At 44.2% G+C, this 23,568-nt stretch overlaps 1 protein-coding gene across 2 annotated transcripts in view; it reads right to left on the bottom strand.

Moving 5' to 3' along the window:
* The window catches only part of LOC115136738 (replication protein A 70 kDa DNA-binding subunit-like), a 40,364-nt gene extending 18,563 nt beyond the window's left edge, over positions 1-21,801 (bottom strand). The window contains exons 1-12 of one of the 2 annotated variants that reach the window (XM_029672481.2): positions 21,661-21,801; positions 21,412-21,462; positions 21,064-21,142; positions 19,331-19,439; positions 17,372-17,460; positions 17,137-17,208; positions 15,324-15,453; positions 14,958-15,060; positions 14,807-14,875; positions 14,321-14,513; positions 12,045-12,181; positions 10,375-10,523 (exon numbers count right to left, since the gene is read on the bottom strand). In XM_029672481.2, the coding sequence (XP_029528341.1) occupies positions 10,375-10,523; positions 12,045-12,181; positions 14,321-14,513; positions 14,807-14,875; positions 14,958-15,060; positions 15,324-15,453; positions 17,137-17,208; positions 17,372-17,460; positions 19,331-19,439; positions 21,064-21,142; positions 21,412-21,462; positions 21,661-21,684 (1,205 nt within the window). In that variant the 5' untranslated portion in view covers positions 21,685-21,801. The remainder of the gene's footprint in view (positions 1-10,374; positions 10,524-12,044; positions 12,182-14,320; positions 14,514-14,806; positions 14,876-14,957; positions 15,061-15,323; positions 15,454-17,136; positions 17,209-17,371; positions 17,461-19,330; positions 19,440-21,063; positions 21,143-21,411; positions 21,463-21,660) is intronic. The other variant, XM_029672482.2, reaches the window with a different exon arrangement.
* Between the last annotated feature and the right edge of the window lie 1,767 nt (positions 21,802-23,568).

Raw genomic sequence — 23,568 nt, forward strand, 5'->3', positions numbered from 1 at the left:
CCACCGTCTCGTAGCCTCGTAGGCCACCGTCTCGTAGCCTCGTAGGCCACCGTCTCGTAGGCCACCGTCTCGTAGCCTCGTAGGCCACCGTCTCGTAGGCCACCGTCTCGTAGCCTCGTAGGCCACCGTCTCGTAGCCTCGTAGGCCACCGTCTCGTAGGCCACCGTCTCGTAGCCTCGTAGGCCACCGTCTCGTAGCCTCGTAGGCCACCGTCTCGTAGCCTCGTAGGCCACCGTCTCGTAGCCTCGTAGGCCACCGTCTCGTAGCCTCGTAGGCCACCGTCTCGTAGCCTCGTAGGCCACCGTCTCGTAGCCTCGTAGGCCACCGTCTCGTAGCCTCGTAGGCCACCGTCTCGTAGCCTCGTGCCTCGTAGGCCACCGTCTCGTAGCCTCGTAGGCCACCGTCTCGTAGCCTCGTAGGCCACCCGTCTCGTAGCCTAGCCTCGTAGGCCACCGTCTCGTAGCCACCGTCTCGTAGCCTCGTAGGCCACCGTCTCGTAGCCTCGTAGGCCACCGTCTCGTAGCCTAGCCTCGTAGGCCACCGTCTCGTAGCCTCCTCGTAGGCCACCGTCTCGTAGCCTCGTAGGCCACCGCCTCGTAGGCCACCACCGTCTCGTAGCCTAGCCTCGTAGGCCACCGTCTCGTAGCCTCGTAGGCCACCGTCTCGTCTCGTAGCCTGTGCCTCGTAGCCACCGTCTCGTAGCCTAGTGCCTCGTAGGCCACCGTCTCGTAGCCTCGTAGGCCACCGTCTCGTAGCCTCGTAGGCCACCGTCTCGTAGCCTCGTGCCTCGTAGGCCACCGTCTCGTAGCCTAGCCTCGTAGGCCACCGTCTCGTAGCCTCGTGCCTCGTAGGCCACCGTCTCGTAGCCTCGTAGGCCACCGCCACCGTCCACCGTCTCGTAGCCCACCGTCGTAGCCTAGCCACCGTCTCGTAGCCTCGCCTCGTAGGCCACCGTCTCGTAGCCTAGTGCCTCGTAGGCCACCGTCTCGTAGCCTAGCCTCGTAGGCCACCGTCTCGCCTAGCCTCGTAGGCCACCGTCTCGTAGCCTCGTAGGCCACCGTCTCGTAGCCTCGTAGGCCACCGTCTCGTAGCCTAGCCTCGTAGGCCACCGTCTCGCCTAGCCTCGTAGGCCACCGTCTCGTAGGCCACCGTCTCGTAGCCTCGTAGGCCACCGTCTCGTAGCCTCGTAGGCCACCGTCTCGTAGCCTCGTAGGCCACCGTCTCGTAGCCTAGTGCCTCGTAGGCCACCGTCTCGTAGCCTAGTGCCTCGTAGGCCACCGTCTCGTAGCCTAGTGCCTCGTAGGCCACCGTCTCGTAGCCTAGTGCCTCGTAGGCCACCGTCTCGTAGCCTAGTGCCTCGTAGGCCACCGTCTCGTAGCCTAGTGCCTCGTAGGCCACCGTCTCGTAGCCTAGTGCCTCGTAGGCCACCGTCTCGGCCTAGTGCCTCGTAGGCCACCGTCTCGTAGCCTAGTGCCTCGTAGGCCACCGTCTCGTAGCCTAGTGCCTCGTAGGCCACCGTCTCGTAGCCTAGTGCCTCGTAGGCCACCGTCTCGTAGCCTAGTGCCTCGTAGGCCACCGTCTCGTAGCCTAGTGCCTCGTAGGCCACCGTCTCGTAGCCTAGTGCCTCGTAGGCCACCGTCCACCTTCGTAGGCCACCGTCGTAGCCTAGTGCCTCGTAGGCCACCTTCTCGTAGCCTAGTGCCTCGTAGGCCACCGTCTCGTAGCCTAGTGCCTCGTAGGCCACCGTCTCGTAGCCTAGTGCCTCGTAGACCACCGTCTCGTAACCTAGTGCCTCGTAGACCACCGTCTCGTAGCCTAGTGCCTCGTAGACCACCGTCTCGTAGCCTAGTGCCTCATAGACCACCGTCTCGTAGCCTAATGCCTAGTAGACCACCGTCTCGTAGCCTAGTGAATTGTCTGTTGTCTAGTACTATTTTAACAAAACACATCCTGGCCAACATAGCCATGCCTGTTTGACAAAGCTGAGCTAGGTTGCATCCTAAAAAGGGCACCCTATTCCCTATATAGTGCACTAAATAAGGAATATGGTGCCATTTGGGACGCAAATATAGTCTGTGCTGAGGGCAAACCAGGCTGAGTGGCAGAGAGAGTGGCTGTGAAATGAATCAACAGCAGTGATGGGGGAATCAGAAACCAATTTTCACTCAGCGTTACCTCCAGGTGATTCACACAATACAAGGGAGAAGGAGAGAGAAGAGAGGGATGGAGAACAGGGGGAGGAGAGCAGGGGAAAGGGAAAAATAAAGAAATAAAAAAACACTCAGGTTGGAATTGTGCAAGAGATCAATAGAGCTGAGTAATCTATTGCTAGGAGGTATTGTGTAGCATTGTGGGGGGTGAGGGGACAGGGGCTGTAAATACAGTGAGCGGGACTTGCTCTTGGAAGCATGACTAATTGAAAATATCCCCATTAATGGCCTGCAAGCATGTGGCCCGGCCACTATGGCCTCTGCCAATTTCCTCTCCCACCCAACCACCGAAAAATGTGTGCAATTCTTTCCTGTGGCACCTATTCCCTCATCTCTGTACTACCATTCCTGCTTTGTTATAATTCTACTGGTGTTCGTACTGATAGGGGGCCTGACACCTGGCTGTTGATGCATTAAAAACAACATCAACCTAGTTCTGAAATCCACCTGAAAATACTTGTTTCTGATTAACAACAACTCCTTTCATGACGCTGCTGGTGTTTTACCAAGAGAAATAGGCTGGAACAGAATTAAAGGAATTAAATATTTATGGCGTTTTCTAATCCAAACTCCTGGTAGGTAAGCTGATGATCATTAACGTATATCTGATTGATTTCAAGATGTTATTTTTGACAGAGTAACAAATAATGAACAAAATGCTAAGCAAGGTACCCAGGAGACTATGTAACGCAGACTGTAAAGGAAGACAAACAGAAGATTGTTCTGTAGGAAACCGCTACAACAGGCAGGGTATAGTAAGTCAGTGGGTTTGATGGAAACTAAAATCAGGACAAATTGGAGCTGACAGAAGATGTACAACAGTGGACCGACAGGCAGGCAGGGAAATGCGCAGAGAGTAGATGAAGTGAGTCTAACCAACGAAGAGAGACGACAACAAGAAGAAGAAAAGGGAAAGAACAGATTCATGTGCATAGCATGGCACCCCGTCACACGTCACAACGAGCCATACGGCCAAGGACAGGACGGCAGGGAGACATGACATAGAGCATGTGACAGAGGGAAGGTGAAAGAGCAGCTATGCATGACAGGAACCCTTCTGTAAGCACGGTTCCTTCCCTGTCTCCAGCTATGGCTCTCATGACGTGTCTCTGACTGGCGGAAAACATACAGCAGGTATGATTAGTTATCCATGAGGTCTGCTCAAGCATTCACTCTCTGTAGTTGTGAAGTTGAATGACGCAGTACATGGAGGTAATTACCAATGGGAACAGGGTTGTAAATATGACCATGTATTCTATTCCAACATAACAAATGGTCTGAATCACAAGACTGTTTTTCATTTCACAAAAAGGAGAGATTAAGCTTTCACCAGGAGGGAACTAAGCTGCAGTGGTGCAAAAAAGTACACAATTGTCATACTTGAGGAAAAGTATATGTACTTTTATTTGAGTGACTTTCTATTAAGGTGAGTCACCCAGTAAAACACTAATTGAGTAAAAGTCTAAAAGTATTTGGTTCTAAATATACTTAAAGTATCAAAAGTAAAAGTGATTGCTGAAATATACTTAAGTATAAATTATTTCAAATTCCTTCTTTTAAGCAAGCCGACGGCACCATTTTTTATGTATGGCTAGCCAGGGGCATCCTGTCCTGCTAGGCATTCAAAATGTACTTTTGGGTGTCAGGTAAAATGTATGGAGTAAAAAGTACATTATTTTCTTTAGGAATGTAAGAGTAAAAGATGTCAAAAATATAAATAGTAAAGTACAGATAACACAAAAAACTACTTAAGTAGTACTTTAAAGTATTTTTCACCACTGCAATGCTGGGACAAACTAATGACAACAAGAGAAAAAGAGGAGAGACCAAGTAGCATAGCCACAGAGTTAAACTACTTGTTTAAAATCAAAAATATGAATCGTTATGTTGGAGCACTGAACACAAGCTAGGCAGAACGACTGAACAGCAACAGCACACTTCTAGTGTGTGAGCAGAGGAGAGGAGGGCAATCAAAAGGTTCTTGAAATCACTAACTGGTGCGCTGTTTCATTAGTAGAGGGTCCGCACTCAAAAAGTTGATGCTATTTTATTAATTGATGAAAAGGACAAATATATTTTTGCTGTGAGCTGAGCAGCTCTACTAGCAAGATTAGCAGGATTTCCACATCCCAAATGGCACCCATTTCCCTATATAGTGCACTACTTTTGACCATGACCCATAGGACTCCGGTCAAAAGTAGTGCACTATAAAAGGAATAAGGTGCCATTTGGGACACATCTTGTCTGTCTGTAGTGTGTAAGGGAGATCAGATGACTCAGTGACTGCAGGAAAACACAGAACAGAAAGAGTGAGAGTAGCCAAGTATCACTAAGTGAGCAATGGCAATAGGACAACAAGACGAAAGGAACAAGAGGAAGAATGACAAGATGGAGTGACAGACAGAGACACAGACAGAGACACAGTTGTCCAGACAGATAGGGGAGAGAAGAGAGGGAAGGGGGAGAGGAGAGAAGGAGCCACTCTAGATGTGTCTGTGTAGCCTGTGATGCCATCTAATGGACAAAGGCTGCTACGGTATGCACCGGACGGCTCAGTAGGGAAACATTTCACGTCTGCTTATGAAACAAATTAGATTAGATTTTTATTTTATCTAAATCCTCCCAAATAGCAACTGAGCAGTCAAGGCATTTTCAGGGTGTTACTTGATACTGGGGAAGAGCAGGGTAATTGACTAGACTAAGCTATAATTAAGTAGATGTGGTTTATGATAAGGTAAATAAAATTATCGTTATGAATCATTTAAATGCCTAAATAATGAGGGCACTAAATGAGCATGCACCAAAGTTGCAAAAAGCAGAGGAAAAAAACAGCACCAGTTGAGTAAGGAACACTTTAATTAATCTAGCTAAATTAATCTTTAAGCATTTAAATTATGCAATAGAGTGGGGCTAAGACAGTGCCCTAAATTACTGGAGCACCACAGGAATCACATTCGATGCTGTTTATAAAGACGTTTCTTTCATGCACAATAGTTCATCTTCCCAATTCTCCCCAAAAAAGAACACAGATTTCATGGCAATCTGTAAAGTCTATTTCAAAGACAAGGGAATCATATATATATATAATTATGGAGCTCAGAACCAAATCAAGGCTCAAGATAATTGCTGCGTAGTGTGGCATTCTTGTTTGAGGAAATTAAAACAGTTTCTCTCTATAAGATGAATTAGTCTGACATTAAAAAAGGGAGAGTGGCAGTTATTTTTTTTAAATTCAGTCCAGCACACATAGGGATAGGCTGAGCAGAACCACTGATCCACTGCATGGGTTTCAGTCAACATCTTACCCAGGGTGGGATAGATAGATACAGATAACAGTTTGCAGCAAAAATGATCAAATTAAGACACCTACACTTTGCAAAAGAATGTTTTCAAGAGCTTAGCTCTGACAAAAGGCTCAGAGTTTGCCTTTGTTCTTCAGTTGTAAAAAGCACTGGGTTTTCAATGCTTGCAAGATGAAAATGTTCACATAAAAAAGGCCTCTTCATTTGTGGACAGATCTGAAGCACCCCAAATTGAAACCTGAATCCACTATATATGAAACAGGGGGAAATTTGGGATGCAAACTGCTGAAAGCATGGCTCACTGATGATCAACATCCTTCTCTCCCAGAATACTGAAAGTATTCAACAAGCACTGATGTGCTAGGCCTAAAATCACTAAATCATTCACTACTAACCTAGTTTTAGTCAACATATTGCTCCGTATTACTTGAAAAGCAAAAATACATGGTTCTCAATACAACATTTTACTTCATATTTGAGTCTATTCCATCCTTAGACAGCAAACCATCATGTAGGGCTGGGAATTGCCAGGGATATGTATTGCGATGCCAGGGATATGTATTGCGATGCCAGGGATATGTATTGCGATTCTCACGATTCGATATTGCGATTCAACACTTGGATTTTATTGCGATTTGAGGTCTCAAATATATTGCTCATTATATGTCTGCTGCAGAGAGACAAGACAGCATGATAAAATTAGTTATAGTTTAGTTTTGATCAGTCAGCAAAATAAAAGTGCTGAAAACATGTTGGCTCACTATTTAAAAAGAAGATGCACAAACTATGAAGGAAAAATACAGGAGTTTTGGTGCAGGCACAGCAGACTTGCGGTAGCTAACTCTACCTACAGTATAAAAAAAAGTAAAGTAAAATATAATACTTTAGATCAATTGACATACACTGAACAAAAAAATAAAATTGCAACGATTTTACTGAGTTACAGTTCATAGAAGGAAATCAATTTAAAGAAATGAAATAGGTCCTAATCTATTGATTTCATATGACTGGGCAGGGGTGCAGCCATGGGTGGGCAAAGGCCCACCCACTTGAGAGCCAGGCCCAACCAATCAGATTGAGTTTTTCCTCACATAAGGGCTTTATTAGACCCCCCCTCAGAAGATCCCGCAGGTGAAGAAGCTGGATGTGGATGTCTTGGGCTGGCGTGGTTGAGGCCGGTTGGATGTACTGCCAAATTCTCTAAAACGATGTTGGAGGCAGCTTATTTTCAATTCTCTGGCAACAGCTCTGATGGACATTCCTGTAGTCAACATGCCAATTTCACACTCCCTCAAAACTTGAGACATCTGTGGCATTGCGTTGTGACAAAACTGCACATTTTAGAGTGGCCTTTTATTGTCCCCAGGACAAGGTGCACTTGTGTAATAATCATGCTGTTTAATCAGCTTCTTGATGTACCACACCTGTCAGCGGGATAGATCATCTTGGCAAAGGAGAAATGCTCACTAACAGGGATGTAAACAAAGTTGTGCACATAATTTGAGCAAAATAAGCTGTGTGAAAATGTTGGGGATCTTTTATTTCAGATCATTAAAAATGGGACCAACACTTTACATGTTGCATATATTTTTTTGTTCAGTATAATATCGTCCAAAAATAATATATCATGTAGCCTCATGTTCGGGTTGGGTCACTGCCATTAGTCAGAGACTAATGGCTGAGGTCAAAACTCATATCAACATCCTCTGAACTGTTCACCGGGCCTAACTGATGGATGCCTGCAAACCAACAGGAGCCCACTTGTCCTTGAGGACATGCATCATCCCACAGCAGCTAGGCGTTGCACTGGAAAACAAAACACTTAGGTTCGTTATCGCTGGCTGTCCATGTGACAAGTGACTGGCGTACTGGCGTGTCTGCGTCCCAAATGAAACCCTATTCCCTTTGTAGTACACTACTACATGTTCTGGTCAAAAGTAGTACACTATATACAGTGGGGCAAAAAAGTATTTAGTCAGCCACCAATTGTGCCTCTTAAAGAAGAAGTTACAGGTCTGTGAGAGCCAGAAATCTTGCTTGTTTGTAGGTGACCAAATACTTATTTTCCACCATAATTTGCAAATAAATGCATAAAAAATCCTACAATGTGATTTTCTGGATTTGTTCTCTCATTTTGTCTGTCATAGTTGAAGTGTACCTATGATGAAAATTACAGGCTTCTCATCTTTTTAAGTGGGAGAACTTGCACAATTGGTGGCTGACTACATACTTTTTTGCCCCACTGTAGGTAATAGAGTGACATTTGAGACATCAGAGAAAATGAAGGAAGCTCACACAGCTCAGAGGGCAGGAAGTGGAACACCTGCGTTGTTGAAGTGAGCAGGCGGAAACATGGGAGATTCTCGCAAAGACGCTCCACTACATCCACATCATTATCCAATGCCATATTGGTAAACAAGCTAAATGGTTTCCACTTAGACAAATGGTAGAGAATTCTCTTGAATAGGAAGCATGTAATACCACATTATGTTTGGGGAATGACCTCTGAAATGGCCAAATATCATTCAAATACCCAACTAGTAACAATTCTCTATAGCTCAGTCCATTAAATGTTTATAGGACAGGGTGTTTATCATACTGAAAAAAACTAATAATACCAAAACCGTTTCCAAGAAACGTCAGATCCAGTGACTTGACAACAACCTTTCAAAGGGTAGTTGTGAGGGAGAGATAAAGCTGTAATCAGAAATCACCACAACCCAGACACCCAATGAAGTGGCAGATATGAGCATATTTTGTTGACTTGCCACCCCTCTCTCCCTCCCGCTATGTAGTCACATTTCACTGCTCTCATTATGCAGATCAAGGCTTCTGATCCGCTCAAAAATAATTACAGCGGCCCAACCTTTTTTTCCAAGGCACAGGGAAGTGGAATTTGAGCATGTCAAGACGCACAGGACGTGCCAAAATATAAATTGAAATTGTTATTGGGTCTCCTTCCATTTCATTCCTCAGCCTCCTTTCATCTTATTTCCCTGGGGAGTGTGTGGCCGGTGTTGCTGTTGGAAGGTAAATAAAATAGCACCTTGGGTGAGAATCGATTGAATCTCCACTTTTGAGACATTTTTCCTTCAATTGTCTGACTGGGGGCCAGGCATGGTCTGTTGTCAGAGTGGAGTGGGAGAGGAGGAGTGGGAGAAGAGGATGTTGAAGGAGGGACAGATCAATCATGGTGCCAGAGAGCTGAGGTGACGGTTAAATAGGAGCAATGGCTGTCCCTTAATAACTTATGTTCATAACTGTGCACTCTCCTTAAACAATAGCATGGTATTCTTTCACTGTAATAGCTACTTTAAAACAGTGCAGTTAGATTAACAAGAATGTAAGCTTTCTGCCATTATCAGATATGTCTATGTCCTAGGAAATTCTCTTGTTACTTACAACCTGATGCTAATCGCATTAGCCTACATTAGCTCAACCATCCCGTGGAAGGGACACCGATCCCTGTGATCACCGTGCCTCCTCCATCCATTCACATCTAGCCGACTGCCTTTCCAACCCTGCTTCTACCCATTGAATTACAAGATCCCAATTTTATGCTTCTAGCCGGCCATTGACAAGACACTGCTTTGATATCAACTTAACTAAACTGCTGCCTAGCTTCCCAACTAGATATGGGATTGGAAAAGCGGAGTATTTATTTGGGAATATGGTACACAGTGAATAACATTATTTAAGTAATGAATAATGAGAATTCTCAAGAGAACGCAAAGAAAATATGAATGCATGAGTCATAGTAACAGTTTTCCCATTGCTTTGCTGGAGCAGCCAATAGGGCGTTTTCAAGGGATAACACAGGAGGGGCCTGTTCCTCTGTGATAGTGTCTGCCATCTTAAACCACTGCATGTGGATGTGCTACCAACTACCCCTTTCCCTAAATAACCACTCTCACATAAAAAATTCGACTTGGACCTATATATTTGTTCCAATAAAATATAGGCTTTAGGTTTCACTACAAAATTGTTTTATTTGACCATTATTTAACCAGGTAGGCCAGTTGAGAACAAGTTCATTTACAACTGCGACCTGGCCAAGATAAAGCAAAGCAGTGTGACAAAAGTTACAAACAAATGTACAGTCAATAACACAATAGAAAAGATAAATATATGTACAGTGTGTGCAAATGAGGAAGAGTAGAGAGGTAAGGCAATAAATAGGCCATGGAGGCAAAAGTATTACAATTTAGCATTAATACTGGGGTGATAGATGTGCATATGATGATGTGCAAGTAGAGATACTGGGGTACAAAAGAGCAAGAGGGTAAGTAATAATATGGGGATGAGGTAGTTGGGTGTGCCATTTACAGATTGGCTACAAATACAGGCTTTAGGGTTACTTCCAAATATCTTTTGAATTTAGTTATTGACATTGATATGAAATAAAATGTTTATGTTCTGCCCCGTCAATGTGATCAAAACAAACGCTCCCATCACCACAATCAAGGACAAATTTGTGCACATGTCATTTGTGGCTTCTTTTGAAGGGCAGATAAGTAGAAAAAGGCATTTTCCACAGTTTAAGAATGATTTGCAATCATATGTAAAGCTTCATTGAAGTAACCCCCCCACATCTTAACTAACGGAGGTAGGCTAATCTAGATGATACAAGCCAGAGCACGCACCCCTCTCAGGGTTTGTGGGATCTGATATTTAACATTCAAATTCCTTTAGAATTCTCTCAACAGTGGAGCAGATGATGTGAGAGATTCGTTCCAGGTCTTTTAAAACCAAAATATGACCCAATAGTGGCTCCATACATACCCAGGTTGTTCTTGTATAACACAGTCACAGAGGCTGTTAGAACCTAAAGCTATTTGGGTCGAGATGAGACAGACACTTACCAGCCCCGCAGCTTGTATGCCTCAGGGATGTCGGGGTTGACCATGACGGTGCTGCTGAACGAAGCAGATAGAGATCTGCCCCCATAGTCCGACAGTTTGGCCCCTTTGATGGCCAGGATGGGCTGCCCAGAGCCATCAAAGGTCTCTGCCTGCAAATAGAACAGGTAGGTTGACTGAGGATACCAATGATATACACTTTATGTGCAAAACTACACAATTTAGTGGAGTCGGCTATTTCAGCCACACCCATTTCTGACTGGTGTATAAACTCGAGCACACAGCCATGCAATCTCCATAGACAAACATTGGCAGTAGAATGGCCGTACTGAAGAGCTCAATGCCACCTTTCCAACGAGTCAGTTCGCCAAATTTCAGTCCTGCTAGAGCTGCCCCAGTCAACTGTAAATGCTGTTATTGTGAAGCGGAAACATCTAGGAGCAACAACAGCTCAGGCGCGAAGTGGTAAGCCATAGAAGCTCACAGAACAGAACCACCGAGTGCTGAAGAGAGTAGTGCGTATAAATCGTCTCTCCTCACTTGCAACACTCACTATCGAGTTCCAAACTGCCTCTGGAAGCAACGTCAGCACAATAACTGTTCGTCAGAAGCTTAATGAAATGGGTTTCCATGGCCAAGCAGCTGCACACAAGCCTAAGATCACCATGCCCAATGCCAAGCGTTGGCTGGAGTGGTGTAAAGCCATTGAACTCGGGAGTAATGGAAATATAATCTCTGGAGTGATGAATCACGCTTCACCATCTGGCAGTCCGACAGACTAATCTGTATTTGGCGGATACTAGGAGAACGCTACCAGCCCCAATAAATAGTGCCAACTGTAAAGTTTGGAGGAGGAATAATGTTCTGGGCCATTATGTTCTAGCAATGTTCCAACATCTAGTGGAAAGCCTTCCCACAAGAGTGGAGGCTTTTATATCAGCACAGGGGGGGACCAAGTCCATATTAATGCCCATGATTTTGGAATGAGATGTTCGACAAGCAGGTGCTCACATATGTTTGGGTATGTAGTGTATCAGCACCGGGGGAGAAAAATTAAGTGAAAAAATATTCTTGCAATTGTGTATTTACTAAAGCTTATTGTTCTTCATAAACTATACATGTTGTGTACCTCTGCCAGTGCCCCCGGATAGGGGATATCTGCAGAACAAAGAGGGAACAGTGTGCTGTAGCTTGTTAGAATGAAAGAATTGTGGCAAACTAAGCATTGCCCCACTGAGCCACGTATAAAATCAACTGCAGGAGTTGGGTTCCTTCATCACACTGTGACAGGGTATATTCTCAGTGACTTCAACCACATCAGCTTCTATTAAAACACACACAGAGAGAGACAGAGAGAGAGCCCAGTGCTCAAATCTCCTCTCCCTCTTCAAACTGCTTAACAGACATTTCCAAACACAGGGAGGCACACGGCTCACAACACTTTTTCAATTAGGAAAGGTGTACTGTAGCCCTACCTGGGGCTCTGGCTGACAAGACACAGGGACACAAACGTAATGCAGGTGTGTACAGCACACAATGAAGGTGCTACAGCATGTCACCAGCATGAGAGAAAGTGACTTTCATCCTCTCTTTATCCAGCAGGACTGTCCCATTGTGTCCAGACGCATATAGACCATCTATGGCTGCGCTAGTGTCTGTCCCCCAGTCCTCACCTCCTCTCCCCACAGGGTGACCTCCACCAGTTTACCAGACTGGTCCATCAGGTTGAGCGTCCTCTTGGAGACCTCGCGGTTGTTCTTGGTGTTGAGGCGGGTCACGTCGGACACGCTCTTGCACACTCCAATCACATCTGGAAAAAAACACAATCACGTCATTAGCACAGTCGACTCTGACTCATTACCGTGGAGAACCAGACATGTGATCAATATTTATAATATGTACAGTGGGGCAAAAAAGTATTTAGTCAGCCACCAATTGTGCATGTTCTCCCACTTAAAAAGATGAGGCCTGTAATTTTCATCAGGTACACTTCAACTATGACAGACAAAATGAGAAGGAAAAAAATCCAGAAAATCACATTGTAGGATTTTTAATGAATTTATTAGCAAATTATGGTGGAAAATAAGTATTTGGTCAATAACAAAAGTTTATCGCAATACTTTGTTATATACCCTTTGTTGGCAATGACAGAGGTCAAACGTTTTCTGTAAGTCTTCCCAAGGTTTTCACACACTGTTGCTGGTATTTTGGCCCATTCCTCCAGATCAGTGATGTTTTGGGGCTGTTGCTGGGCAACACGGACTTTCAACTCCCTCCAAAGGTTTTCTATGGGGTTGAGATCTGGAGACTGGCTAGGCCACTCCAGGACCTTGAAATGCTTCTTACGAAGCCACTCCTTCGTTCCCCGGGCGGTGTGTTTGGGATCATTGTCATGCTGAAAGACCCAGCCACGTTTCATCTTCAATGCCCTTGCTGATGGAAGGAGGTTTTGCTCACCGTTCTTTGCTCACCGTTCTTGTGATGCTTTTGACCCCACGGGGTGAGATCTTGCATGGAGCCCCAGATCGAGGGAGATTATCAGTGGTCTTGTATGTCTTCCATTTCCTAATAATTGCTCCCACAGTTGATTTCTTCAAAACAAGCTGCTTACCTATTGCAGATTCAGTCTTCCCAGCCTGGTGCAGGTCTACAATTTTGTTTCTGGTGTCCTTTGACAGCTCTTTGGTCTTGGCCATAGTGGAGTTTGGAGTGTGACTGAGGTTGTGGACAGGTGTCTTTTATACTGATAACAAGTTCAAACAGGTGCCATTAATACAGGTAACGAGTGGAGGACAGAGGAGCCTCTTAAAGACAAAGTTACAGGTCTGTGAGAGCCAGAAATCTTGCTTGTTTGTAGGTGACCAAATACTTATTTTCCACCACAATTTGTAAATAAATTCATTAAAAATCCTACAATGTGATTTTCAGGATTTCTCTCTCATTTTGTCTGTCATAGTTGAAGTGTATCTATGATGAAAATTACAGGCCTCTCATCTTTTAAGTGGGAGAACTTGCACAATTGGTGGCTGACTAAATACTTTTTTGCCCCACTGTATGTGAAAATGTCCATAGATAGTTGAACATATTTTCAACACAGGTGACATCATGAGCACAGTAGACTATGGCCATGTTTGAGATGGAATTCTACTCATTTGCAGTCGGACACTGCTGACTAACTGATCTGAAAATCACTTTACGTCCTAAATAATTATTTTCATGGGGCCGCAGTTAGCCTAGTGGTTAAGAGTGTAGTGCACTACGTTTGACCAGGACCCTCTGGTCAAACGTAGTGCACTATATAGGGAACAGGGTGTCATTTGGGAGCAACCTATACTCTGCCATCTTAACCCTTTCGTCCAGTCCTTGCTAGGTTACAACTGATTTAAGCATGCTTAAGATGTCTTCAACATCACGAGGTTGGCTGGGCCGACGCCTGCTGGTCCTGAAGAGAAATGACTAGACAGCTAGACGACAAGCTGCAAGGAGTCTATTATATTACCATCATTACAATTTAGGATTAGTTCCAAATTGCATCCTATTTCCTGCACAGTGCACCACTCTTGACCGGCGCCATATAGGCCCTGATCAAAAGTAGTGCACTATATAGGGAATAGAGTGCCATTTGGGATGCTGACTATAGCTTATTACTAACTCATTTTACCAGTTTTCTCCCTCCTCTCTGCCATAGGGCCCAAAGTCAATCTGCACCACAGGCCATTACTGTCATCAGCGTCATTAATGACTTTTATATCTGCTCTTAGAATTACCCCAACCTCCCTAGCGCATCAATCTCCCCTACGCTGCCCTACCACTCTATTGAAGCTATCCCTATGATAGGATAATAATAATAATAAGCTAAGTCTGTTATTAATGACAGTTATCATGCCCCGTCAATCCTGCCTGGACCACCCATCCCCTTCGCTCCTCCTTTGCTACACCTGCACCTTACCCAAAATGGTGTCCTTTTCTCGGGCCTGCAGGTCGGCGATGGAGACAAAGTTGCACTGCACCATGGGTACGTCCTGGGTGTCTTCACAGGGAATGATGGTGGACTCTCCATTCAGGGTCATCTCATAGTCATTCTTCAGGGATGAGTACTGCTTGTTGGCGATCTTCAGGGATCCCTTGGAGATGTAGAACACCTGGACATGGATCAAAGAAGGTTCAAATCTAAAATAGATCTGGACACATGATTCATTTCAGCTGAATACTGATGTAGGCAGTAAATAAAGCCTGGCAGAGGATCTGAAGCAGAGGATCATGTTGCTACTGCCGTGTGACTCATTTTGGAGGGAATCATTCATCTTCGATTTGTATCATTATATCATATTATATCCAATTCAGCACATTGAGATTGATTACTCAGTTCACCAAAATCTGCCAGTGACAGACATATGGTGTATAAGCATCATTAATAGGAGGCAGTTCCTCTCACCTTGCCAGTCTCGATGATGCTGTAGAATTTGTCCACCTCCTGGGTAAAGGCAGTCACTCTGATCTCTCCCTGCATCAACACACAACAGTCAGCTACGGACTAGCTCCACATGATCCAACACGAGAAACCCTTTTAGTTAGCATTTACTCACACTCTCATCCACAATCTCCATAGAGAACAGCTTGCCGTCCCCACGAGAGTTGCTCCAGGTGCGGATGCCGCTCTTGTTGGTGACACGGGCTCGGATGGTCCACCTGACAGAAAATAACCAATGTTAACGTAGTTGTTGGATGGAAATCTAGTCCTTGAAAAGACCTTGAACAACTATCTATGGAATAAATCACAGACACATCAGACCGTCATTATTCAGTTATATGACTAAAGAGTATGGTCCAACAGGATTATAATGACTCAAGAGACCATGTTGTTTGAGATGGTCATCAAAGTGATAGGTTGCATCACAAAAGGCACCCTATTCCCTATATAGTGCACTACTTTAAAGTATCAACACACTCACTTTGACTGGTAGGGGTTGAGGCTGGCGATGGGCACAACTTTGGAGGATCCCCCAGGAGTGCTGGGCATGGCAGACGGAGGCATGCCCTTCTTCCCCCCAAACGCTCTGCTGGGACCTTTGTTCATGGAGCCTTATGATAGATAGGGAAATTAAAAAGATAACTGAGGCGTTATTGGTGCATATAGAGAGCAGTGATGGAGTGGCAAACTCAAAAGAATAGACATCTATAATTCATCAGGGCTGAATTTCAAAAATCTAATTTCTTTGGATCACAACTCCTTGATCAATGTAATTATCTCACTTCATGAAAGTAGTCTCGCATCACAGAAAAACGTAATCAGGAAGAGTAGTGGATATATTGCGGTAGGTTTGGGATAGTAGGAGAGGAGACAACCCCCTCCCCAACTAAGTTGTGTGAGTATGAGATGTTTCTGTGAGAGAGACGATGATTCACATATCAGACTCAAAGCAGACAGAAGTGTGAAATAACAAACCAAAGCTGCTCTTCCCACAGGAAATTGGTGCATGAGGCCTGACTTTGAGGTTTCTCTGTCCGGACAAGCGCTAGCTGCACATTTGATTTGTGTGCGTCTCACACTGTGGATTACAGCTCAGAGTCCACTTTGCCAACCACCGCATTTCTAGTAATTAAGCCCCCAGATCCAGCAGCACAGCCACACAACTGAACAATAATAACTGTGCTGATGAGGATGCAGCTCACCATCACTACTTCAATTCCCTGACATCAGATTAGTGGGATGAATACCTATGACCTGGACCACAAGATGATATAAGCCCCTGAAGCAGTAGACTAAGAGTCCATCTGTCATGGTTCACAAAATGCCTTATGATACTGTAGGTTAGCACTAAGACAAGTTTCCTTTAGCCCTGCATATTTTCATGAAATAACTGGGTAAACACTTGTAATGTGCAAGTATTAGAAATGGTTATTCAGTCACAAGAGATGGGTTTAGAATTAAGCATTCATTTAATTACCTGCACACTTTCGCTTAGACCTATTTAGGGAGCATTAGTAAAAATACATGCTAAATTAAAGTAGAATAACAAAACATGTATATTTTGGAATCAATGTCAGTAGCATATTATTGATAATTAGGCTACCCATCACGTACCATCTCATCATGATCACCATTTCATTTCAGTACTATTTATAACCAAGTGCTTAACTAATTACCTGATGAAAAGGGAACCGTCGAAAGAGCTGAAAACCATCAATACTACTGTATACTCAGATCACATCCAATTCAAAACCAAATGTACAGTCTGACTGACGAGCACATCTGGACTACTGGAAATAATAACCTGTGTGACGTACAGATGGTTCACCAGCAGCATTTCTCTAAGACTGATTTTACTGGCTTATTTTCAACAAAGAGACAGAATATAGAGCTAATATTTTGTGCTTATCAGCATCACATGGGTCAACTACCATCTTAGTAAGATAAGTATAATGTTACAGATGACTGCATATACCCAAGAGGCAAATGTTAATTAGCTAAGCGTTCTGACAAAAACAGCAGCGGTCATATGTTCAGTAGATCTGAGGATTTTAACCAACATTTGTCCATTTTGCATAAATGCTGCCATCTACTGTAAACTGAAAGAAAATAACCTATATTGAAATGTTTTGTAACCTTCCAAATCATTTTAAAGAAATATATATAGCTGCAAAACATCAGGAATTTATCTTGAGAAAACAGTCCATTAATGACCCAACCTCTCAATTCAACTCCTGGTACATGATGTGAAAAGACAGATTTAAAAGCAAAGTGAGTGATCAGGAGTTGTATACCATCAATTCCATTCTGGGGTTGCAGGGGGTGGACTGAGGGATTGGGGGCTGACTGTGGGGTTTTACTCTGACCTGCAAGGGAGATGAGGAAGTGAAAGGTCAAAACTCAAGGAAACTGCACATTCAACATGGTAGGCTATATCCATGTTTGGATTCAAGCATTTGTTCAACTTCTGTCCCCCTAAGCCGTATGATATGGTGATGGTTAGAAATGCAGTATGGGCTGAAGACTCACCTTCCACGTAAGGTTGGGGCTCTCCGATCTTCCCAGCCACCTCATCAGCAGACTTCACCACCTCCATGTCCAGTATGACCACAACACGCCTGAAAAGAAAAACAGATTAACAGCTGCTTCGTAAATAACATTCCAAAGACTAAACACATAAATATACAGTTGAAGTCAGAAGTTTACATACACTTAGGTTGGAGTCATTAAAACTCGTTTTTCAACCACTCCACAAATTTCGTGTTAACAAAGTATAGTTTTGGCAAGTCGGTTAGGACATAGGACTACTTTGTGCATAACACAAGTCACTTTTCCAACAATTGTGTAAAGACAGATTATTTCACTTAATCACAATTCCAGTGGGTCAGAAGTTTATATACACTAAGTTGATTGGGCCTTTAAACAGGGTACACATTTCCAGAAAATTATGTAATGGCTTTAGAAGCTTCTGATAGGCTAGTTGACATCATTTGAGTCAATTGGAGGTGTACCTGTGGATGTATTTCGAGGCCTACCTTCAAACTCAGTGCCTCTTTGCTTGACATCATGGGAAAATCAAAAGAAATCAGCCAAGACATCAGAAAAAATATTGTAGACCCCCACAAGTCTGTAAATTGCTCCCAAGAGTGAACCAAACGCCTGAAGGTACCACGTTCATCTGTACAAACAATAGTACGCAAGTATGAACACCATGGGACCACGCAGCCGTCATAATGCCCCTCAGGAAGGAGACGCGCTCTGTCTCCTAGAGATGAACATACTTGGTACGAAAAGTGCAAATCAATCCCAGGACAACAGCAAAGGACCTTGTGAAGATGCTGGAGAAAACAGGTACAAAAGTATCCACAGTAAAACGAGAAAGGCCGCTCAGCAAGGAAGCAGCCACTGCTCCAAAACTGCCATAAAAACTAGACTATGGTTTGCAACTGTACATGGGGACAAAAAACATACTTCTTGGAGAAATGTCCTCTGGTCTGATGAAACAAAAATAGAACTGTTTGGCCATAATGACCATCGTTATGTTTGGAGGAAAAAGGGTGAGGCTTGCAAGCTGAAGAACACCATCCCAACCATGAAGCACGGGGGTGGCAGCATCATGTTGTGGGGGTGCTTTGCTGCAGGAGGGACTGGTGCACTTCACAAAATAGATGGCATCATGAGGGGGAATTATGTGGATATATTGAAGCAACATCTCAAGACATCAGTCAGGAAGTTAAAGCTTGGTCGCAAATGGGTCTTCCAAATGGACAATGACTACGAGCATATTTCCAAAGTTGTTGCAAAATGGCTTAAGGACAACAAAGTAAAGGTATTGGAGTGGCCATCACAAAGCCCTGACCTCAATCATATAGAAAAGCTGTGGGAAGAACTGAAAAAGCGTGTGCGAGCAAGGAGGTCTAGAAACCTGACTCAGTTACACCAGCTCTGTCAGGAGGAATGGGCCAAAATTCACTCAACTTATTGTGGGAAGCTTGTGGAAGGCTACCCGCAACGTTTGACCCAATTTAAAGACAATGCTACCAAATACTAATTGAGTGTATGTAAACTTCTGACCCACTGGGAATGTGATAAAATAAATAAAAGCTGAAATAAATCATCCTCTACTATTATTGACATTTCACATTCTTAAAATAGGATTAAATGTCAGGAATTGTGAAAAACTGACTTTAAATGTATTTTGCCAAGGTGTATGTAAACTTCCGACTTCGAGTGTGTGTGTGTATATATGTGTGTATGTGCATATCCATTGTGTGTCCCCATATTAACAGATCTAAAAGTTTGTGACGCATCTCAGCCAATCTATCGAAAGGAGAAAAATGATGCAGCAACAAGGAGGACCTACATGAACAGCTAGCCTACATTAAAGTTATTTGAATAAACCATGTTTTCAATAGAAATGGAAAGAAAAGGGTTAGTCATTCTGTAGGTAGGAAAACATGAAAAGATCAAAAGATAGAAGCAACATACCGTCCATCCTTTAAGACATTGGTCACGCTCCTCTTCAGCTGACAGATACAGTTTGGGGCTAGTCGGTTGTCCTCAGCCATTGGGTTGAGCTGGGTGGAGAGCATGAACGCTACAGGAGGGATAGAGATGTTAGAGACAAGACAGACCAACACAAACATCGGCAGTGCAGTAGAGGGTGGCCACCCACCGCACACGCCCATTGCTTGTGTTAGTCTGTCTGTCTATGACAGCTGATGATATGCATCGACCAACTAAACCCCCATCACTGACAGATACAAACAACATGCGATCCTTGGTAGTAAACATGGAACAGAGCCAATTGCAGCTCAGTCTAGTCTGTGATGAGGATAGATTTAGATCCCAAAACATGTTCCCTAATAGGTCTTATTTTTTCACGACTATGTTATCACAATCATTCTTAAACTATGCCAAATTAAAAGGAAGAAATTGATTAATGTTTTTTTCTTTGACGACTTCCAGCTCTCTATTCCTTTTACTGAATGCTGACTACCTACTGCTGGTTTGCCCTAGGCAATCCACAGCATAAATCACATCCACAGCACAAAACACACCAAAGTGCCCCTGTCAGCAATTTACCTTGATATTTTCAGGGTGAGACTGTGGAAAGAGACTAAAACCCCTTTTGATTTACCCTGTTGTCTTTGAAGTCTAGCTCCTGGTGTAATTCAGATTACGACAGGATTGCACTATGGATTTACATAAATGGGGTGCAGTTTCTCAACAGCTTCATTTGGCAGGTCTCTAACATCTCCATTAAGAATATCCTTGACTTTAATTTAAACTGATACCTTGACATTTACTATATATCCAATACAATTTGAACCATGCATTAATTTAAAATACTGGCATATATTATTTAAACAGAAAACGTTAGTTTTCTTTGGATGCCTTTACCACAAAGCAATGCTATGTATGTTTAGCTTTCTTCATTTGTGTCACCAAACTCACTGGCTCCAGGTCATCTATAAGTCTTTGCTAGGTAAAGCCCTGCCTTATCTCAGCTCACTGCTCACCATAGCAGCACCCACCCGTAGCACGTGCTCCAGTAGGTATATTTCACTGGTCACCCTCAAAGCCAATTCCTCATTTGGCCACCTATCCTTCCAGTTCTCTGCTGCCAATGACTGGAAAGAATTGCAAAAAAGAAGCTGGAGACTCATATCTCCCTCACTAACTTTAAGCACCAGCTGTCAGAGCAGCTCACAGATCATTGCACCTGTACATAGCCATCTGTAAATAGCCCATCCAACAACCTCATCCCCAAACTGTTATTTTTGCTCCTTTGCACCCCAGTATCTTTACTTGCACATTCATCTTCTGCACATCTATCACTCCAGTGTTTAATTTCTAAATTGTAATTATTTTGCCACTATGGCCTATTTATTACCTTACCTCCCTTATCTTACCTCATTTGCACACACTGTAAATAGACTTCTCTATTGTGTTATTGAATGTATGTTTGTTTATTCCATGTGTAACTCTGTTGTTTGTGTCACACTGCTTTGCTTTATCTTGGCCAGGTCGCAGTTGCTAATAAGAACATGTTAACTAGCCTATCTGGTTAAAGCCTATCTGGTTAAAGAAAGGAGAAATAAAAAATGTAGAATAATACAAATGTGCCACATGTAATGGTTAGCTGCCTCCTGCCCTACAACCATTTCTGAGTGTAGTTTGAACAGGTGGTGGAGTGGATTTGGAATAGTTCTACTCACAAGACATTGAGTGCTGTCCATCACTCATCATCAGACGAAAGCGGGCTGGTCCACTGCCTCCATCAATTTTACGGATGTTCTGAAAGAATATGAATACAGGAGTGCGGTCGAAATGATCTTGGTCAATGTCGACAAATCTAGCAGTGGTTGAAATCGATATTACCATCTTGGGGAATATCCTTGTCTTAAATGTTGTATGTCCATACTGTCCAAGTTAGCTAATTGTTGACAATGCCAGTAGTCGTTCTTCAACAGTTGGCCCTATTAACTTGGCCAACTAACAGGTTAAGTTCGCTAAAGTTAGCGCGCTAACGTTAGCTAGCTACTTCCACGTCCATTCATACTCACCACTAATTGAAGTATGGGGTTTTGTAAATCATTAGAGCATTTGGTTAGGGCCTGTTGAAAGAGTAGAACACAGCTTGAGAGAGATGAAAAATAGATATAGATGGCTAACGTAAGCTAGCATTGTGGCTAGCTCAACAAAGCAGCAAGTCAGCACTCAGTGCACAGTCCCCGTCTGAAAACCATCTCCCTCAATGCTGGGAACACTTTGTTTGCATGCTTTCTGGGATGTCATAAAATGCCACCACCTACCTCGATCGCTCCCTTTGTCAGCATGTTGAAGCTGAGTTTATAGCTATGTAGGGTAAAAAATGTATGTTTTAACTTAAAGAGAGGACAATCTCACTTCTACAGTGGCAGTGTTGCGTCTGTGGCGCCAAATGTATGCCTGAACGCGCGAACTGTTCATGACGTCATCGCGTCATTTACTGCTAAGTCTTCCGGTTTCTCTTATAGATTTAGGATCAGTTTACACTCGCCAAACCACCTTTAGCAACAGGCAGTAATATAAAAAACTGACCTTAGAACAGCGTGACGAGACAACGAGCCTCTATGACACTTTGGTTAAACGTGTAAAAAAGTGTTTATATAGTAAGGCATTGCAATGCCAAAAATGGCTTTATAAGAACACAAAATAACAGTTAATAGCTGCTCATTTTATTAGATGTCCTGCAAATCCTGCAACATTTATGAAAACCGTCTTTGTTGAAGCAAAACAAGGGGCTACATGGTCAATCTGGAGTCTGCATTGGGCATGCAGCATTTACGTGATATGGCTTCTGAAGAAGTCAGTGCATTCAAATATATTGTGCTTCGCTGAGCAGAGATGTTGTGAAAGAAGTTGTCAGAGAAGTGAGTTTGTGTTTATACAGGACCTCACGCCCCCCACTTACCTTCAACTTTCAATCATGTCTTTCCACTCCTCTCCTCTTTTGACATCACCCTCTCACCTTCCCCCCCTACTCACAAGGCAGGAAATACGCTCGACCTCATCTTTACTAGATGCTGTTCTTCCACTAACCTCGTTGCAACTCCCCTCCAAGTCTCCGACCACTACCTTGTATCCTTTTCCCTCTCGCTCTCATCCAACACTTCCCACACTGCCCCTACTCGGATGGTATCGCGCCGTCCCAACCTTCGCTCTCTCTCCCCCGCTACTCTCTCCTCTTCCATCCTATCATCTCTTCCCTCTGCTCAAACCTTCTCCAACCTATCTCCTGATTCTGCCTCCTCAACCCTCCTCTCCTCCCTTTCTGCATCCTTTGACTCTCTATGTCCCCTATCCTCCAGGCCGGCTCGGTCCTCCCCTCCCGCTCCGTGGCTCGATGACTCATTGCGAGCTCACAGAACAGGGCTCCGGGCAGCCGAGCGGAAATGGAGGAAAACTCGCCTCCCTGCGGACCTGACATCCTTTCACTCCCTCCTCTCTACATTTTCCTCTTCTCTCTCTGCTGCTAAAGCCACTTTCTACCACTCTAAATTCCAAGCATCTGCCTCTAACCCTAGGAAGCTCTTTGCAACCTTCTCCTCCCTCCTGAATCCTCCTCCCCCTCCCCCTCCTCCCCTCTCTGCAGATGACTTCGTCAACCATTTTGAAAAGAAGGTCGACGACATCCGATCCTCGTTTGCTAAGTCAAACGACACCGCTGGTTCTGCTCACACTGCCCTACCCTGTGCTCTGACCTCTTTCTCCCTCTCTCTCCAGATGAAATCTCGCGTCTTGTGACGGCCGGCCGCCCCTACAACCTGCCCGCTTGACCCTATCCCCTCCTCTCTTTCTCCAGACCATTTCCGGAGACCTCCTCCCTTACCTCACCTCGCTCATCAACTCATCCCTGACCGCTGGCTACGTCCCTTCCGTCTTCAAGAGAGCGAGAGTTGCACCCTTCTGAAAAAACCTACACTCGATCCCTCCGATGTCAACAACTACAGACCAGTATCCCTTCTTTCTTTTCTCTCCAAAACTCTTGAACGTGCCGTCCTTGGCCAGCTCTCCCGCTATCTCTCTCAGAATGACCTTCTTGATCCAAATCAGTCAGGTTTCAAGACTAGTCATTCAACTGAGACTGCTCTTCTCTGTATCACGGAGGCGCTCCGCACTGCTAAGGCTAACTCTCTCTCCTCTGCTCTCATCCTTCTAGACCTATCGGCTGCCTTCGA

The sequence above is a fragment of the Oncorhynchus nerka genome, linkage group LG11 (genome assembly GCF_034236695.1).
Source record: "Oncorhynchus nerka isolate Pitt River linkage group LG11, Oner_Uvic_2.0, whole genome shotgun sequence".
In the NCBI taxonomy this organism is placed as follows: Eukaryota; Metazoa; Chordata; class Actinopteri; order Salmoniformes; family Salmonidae; genus Oncorhynchus; species Oncorhynchus nerka.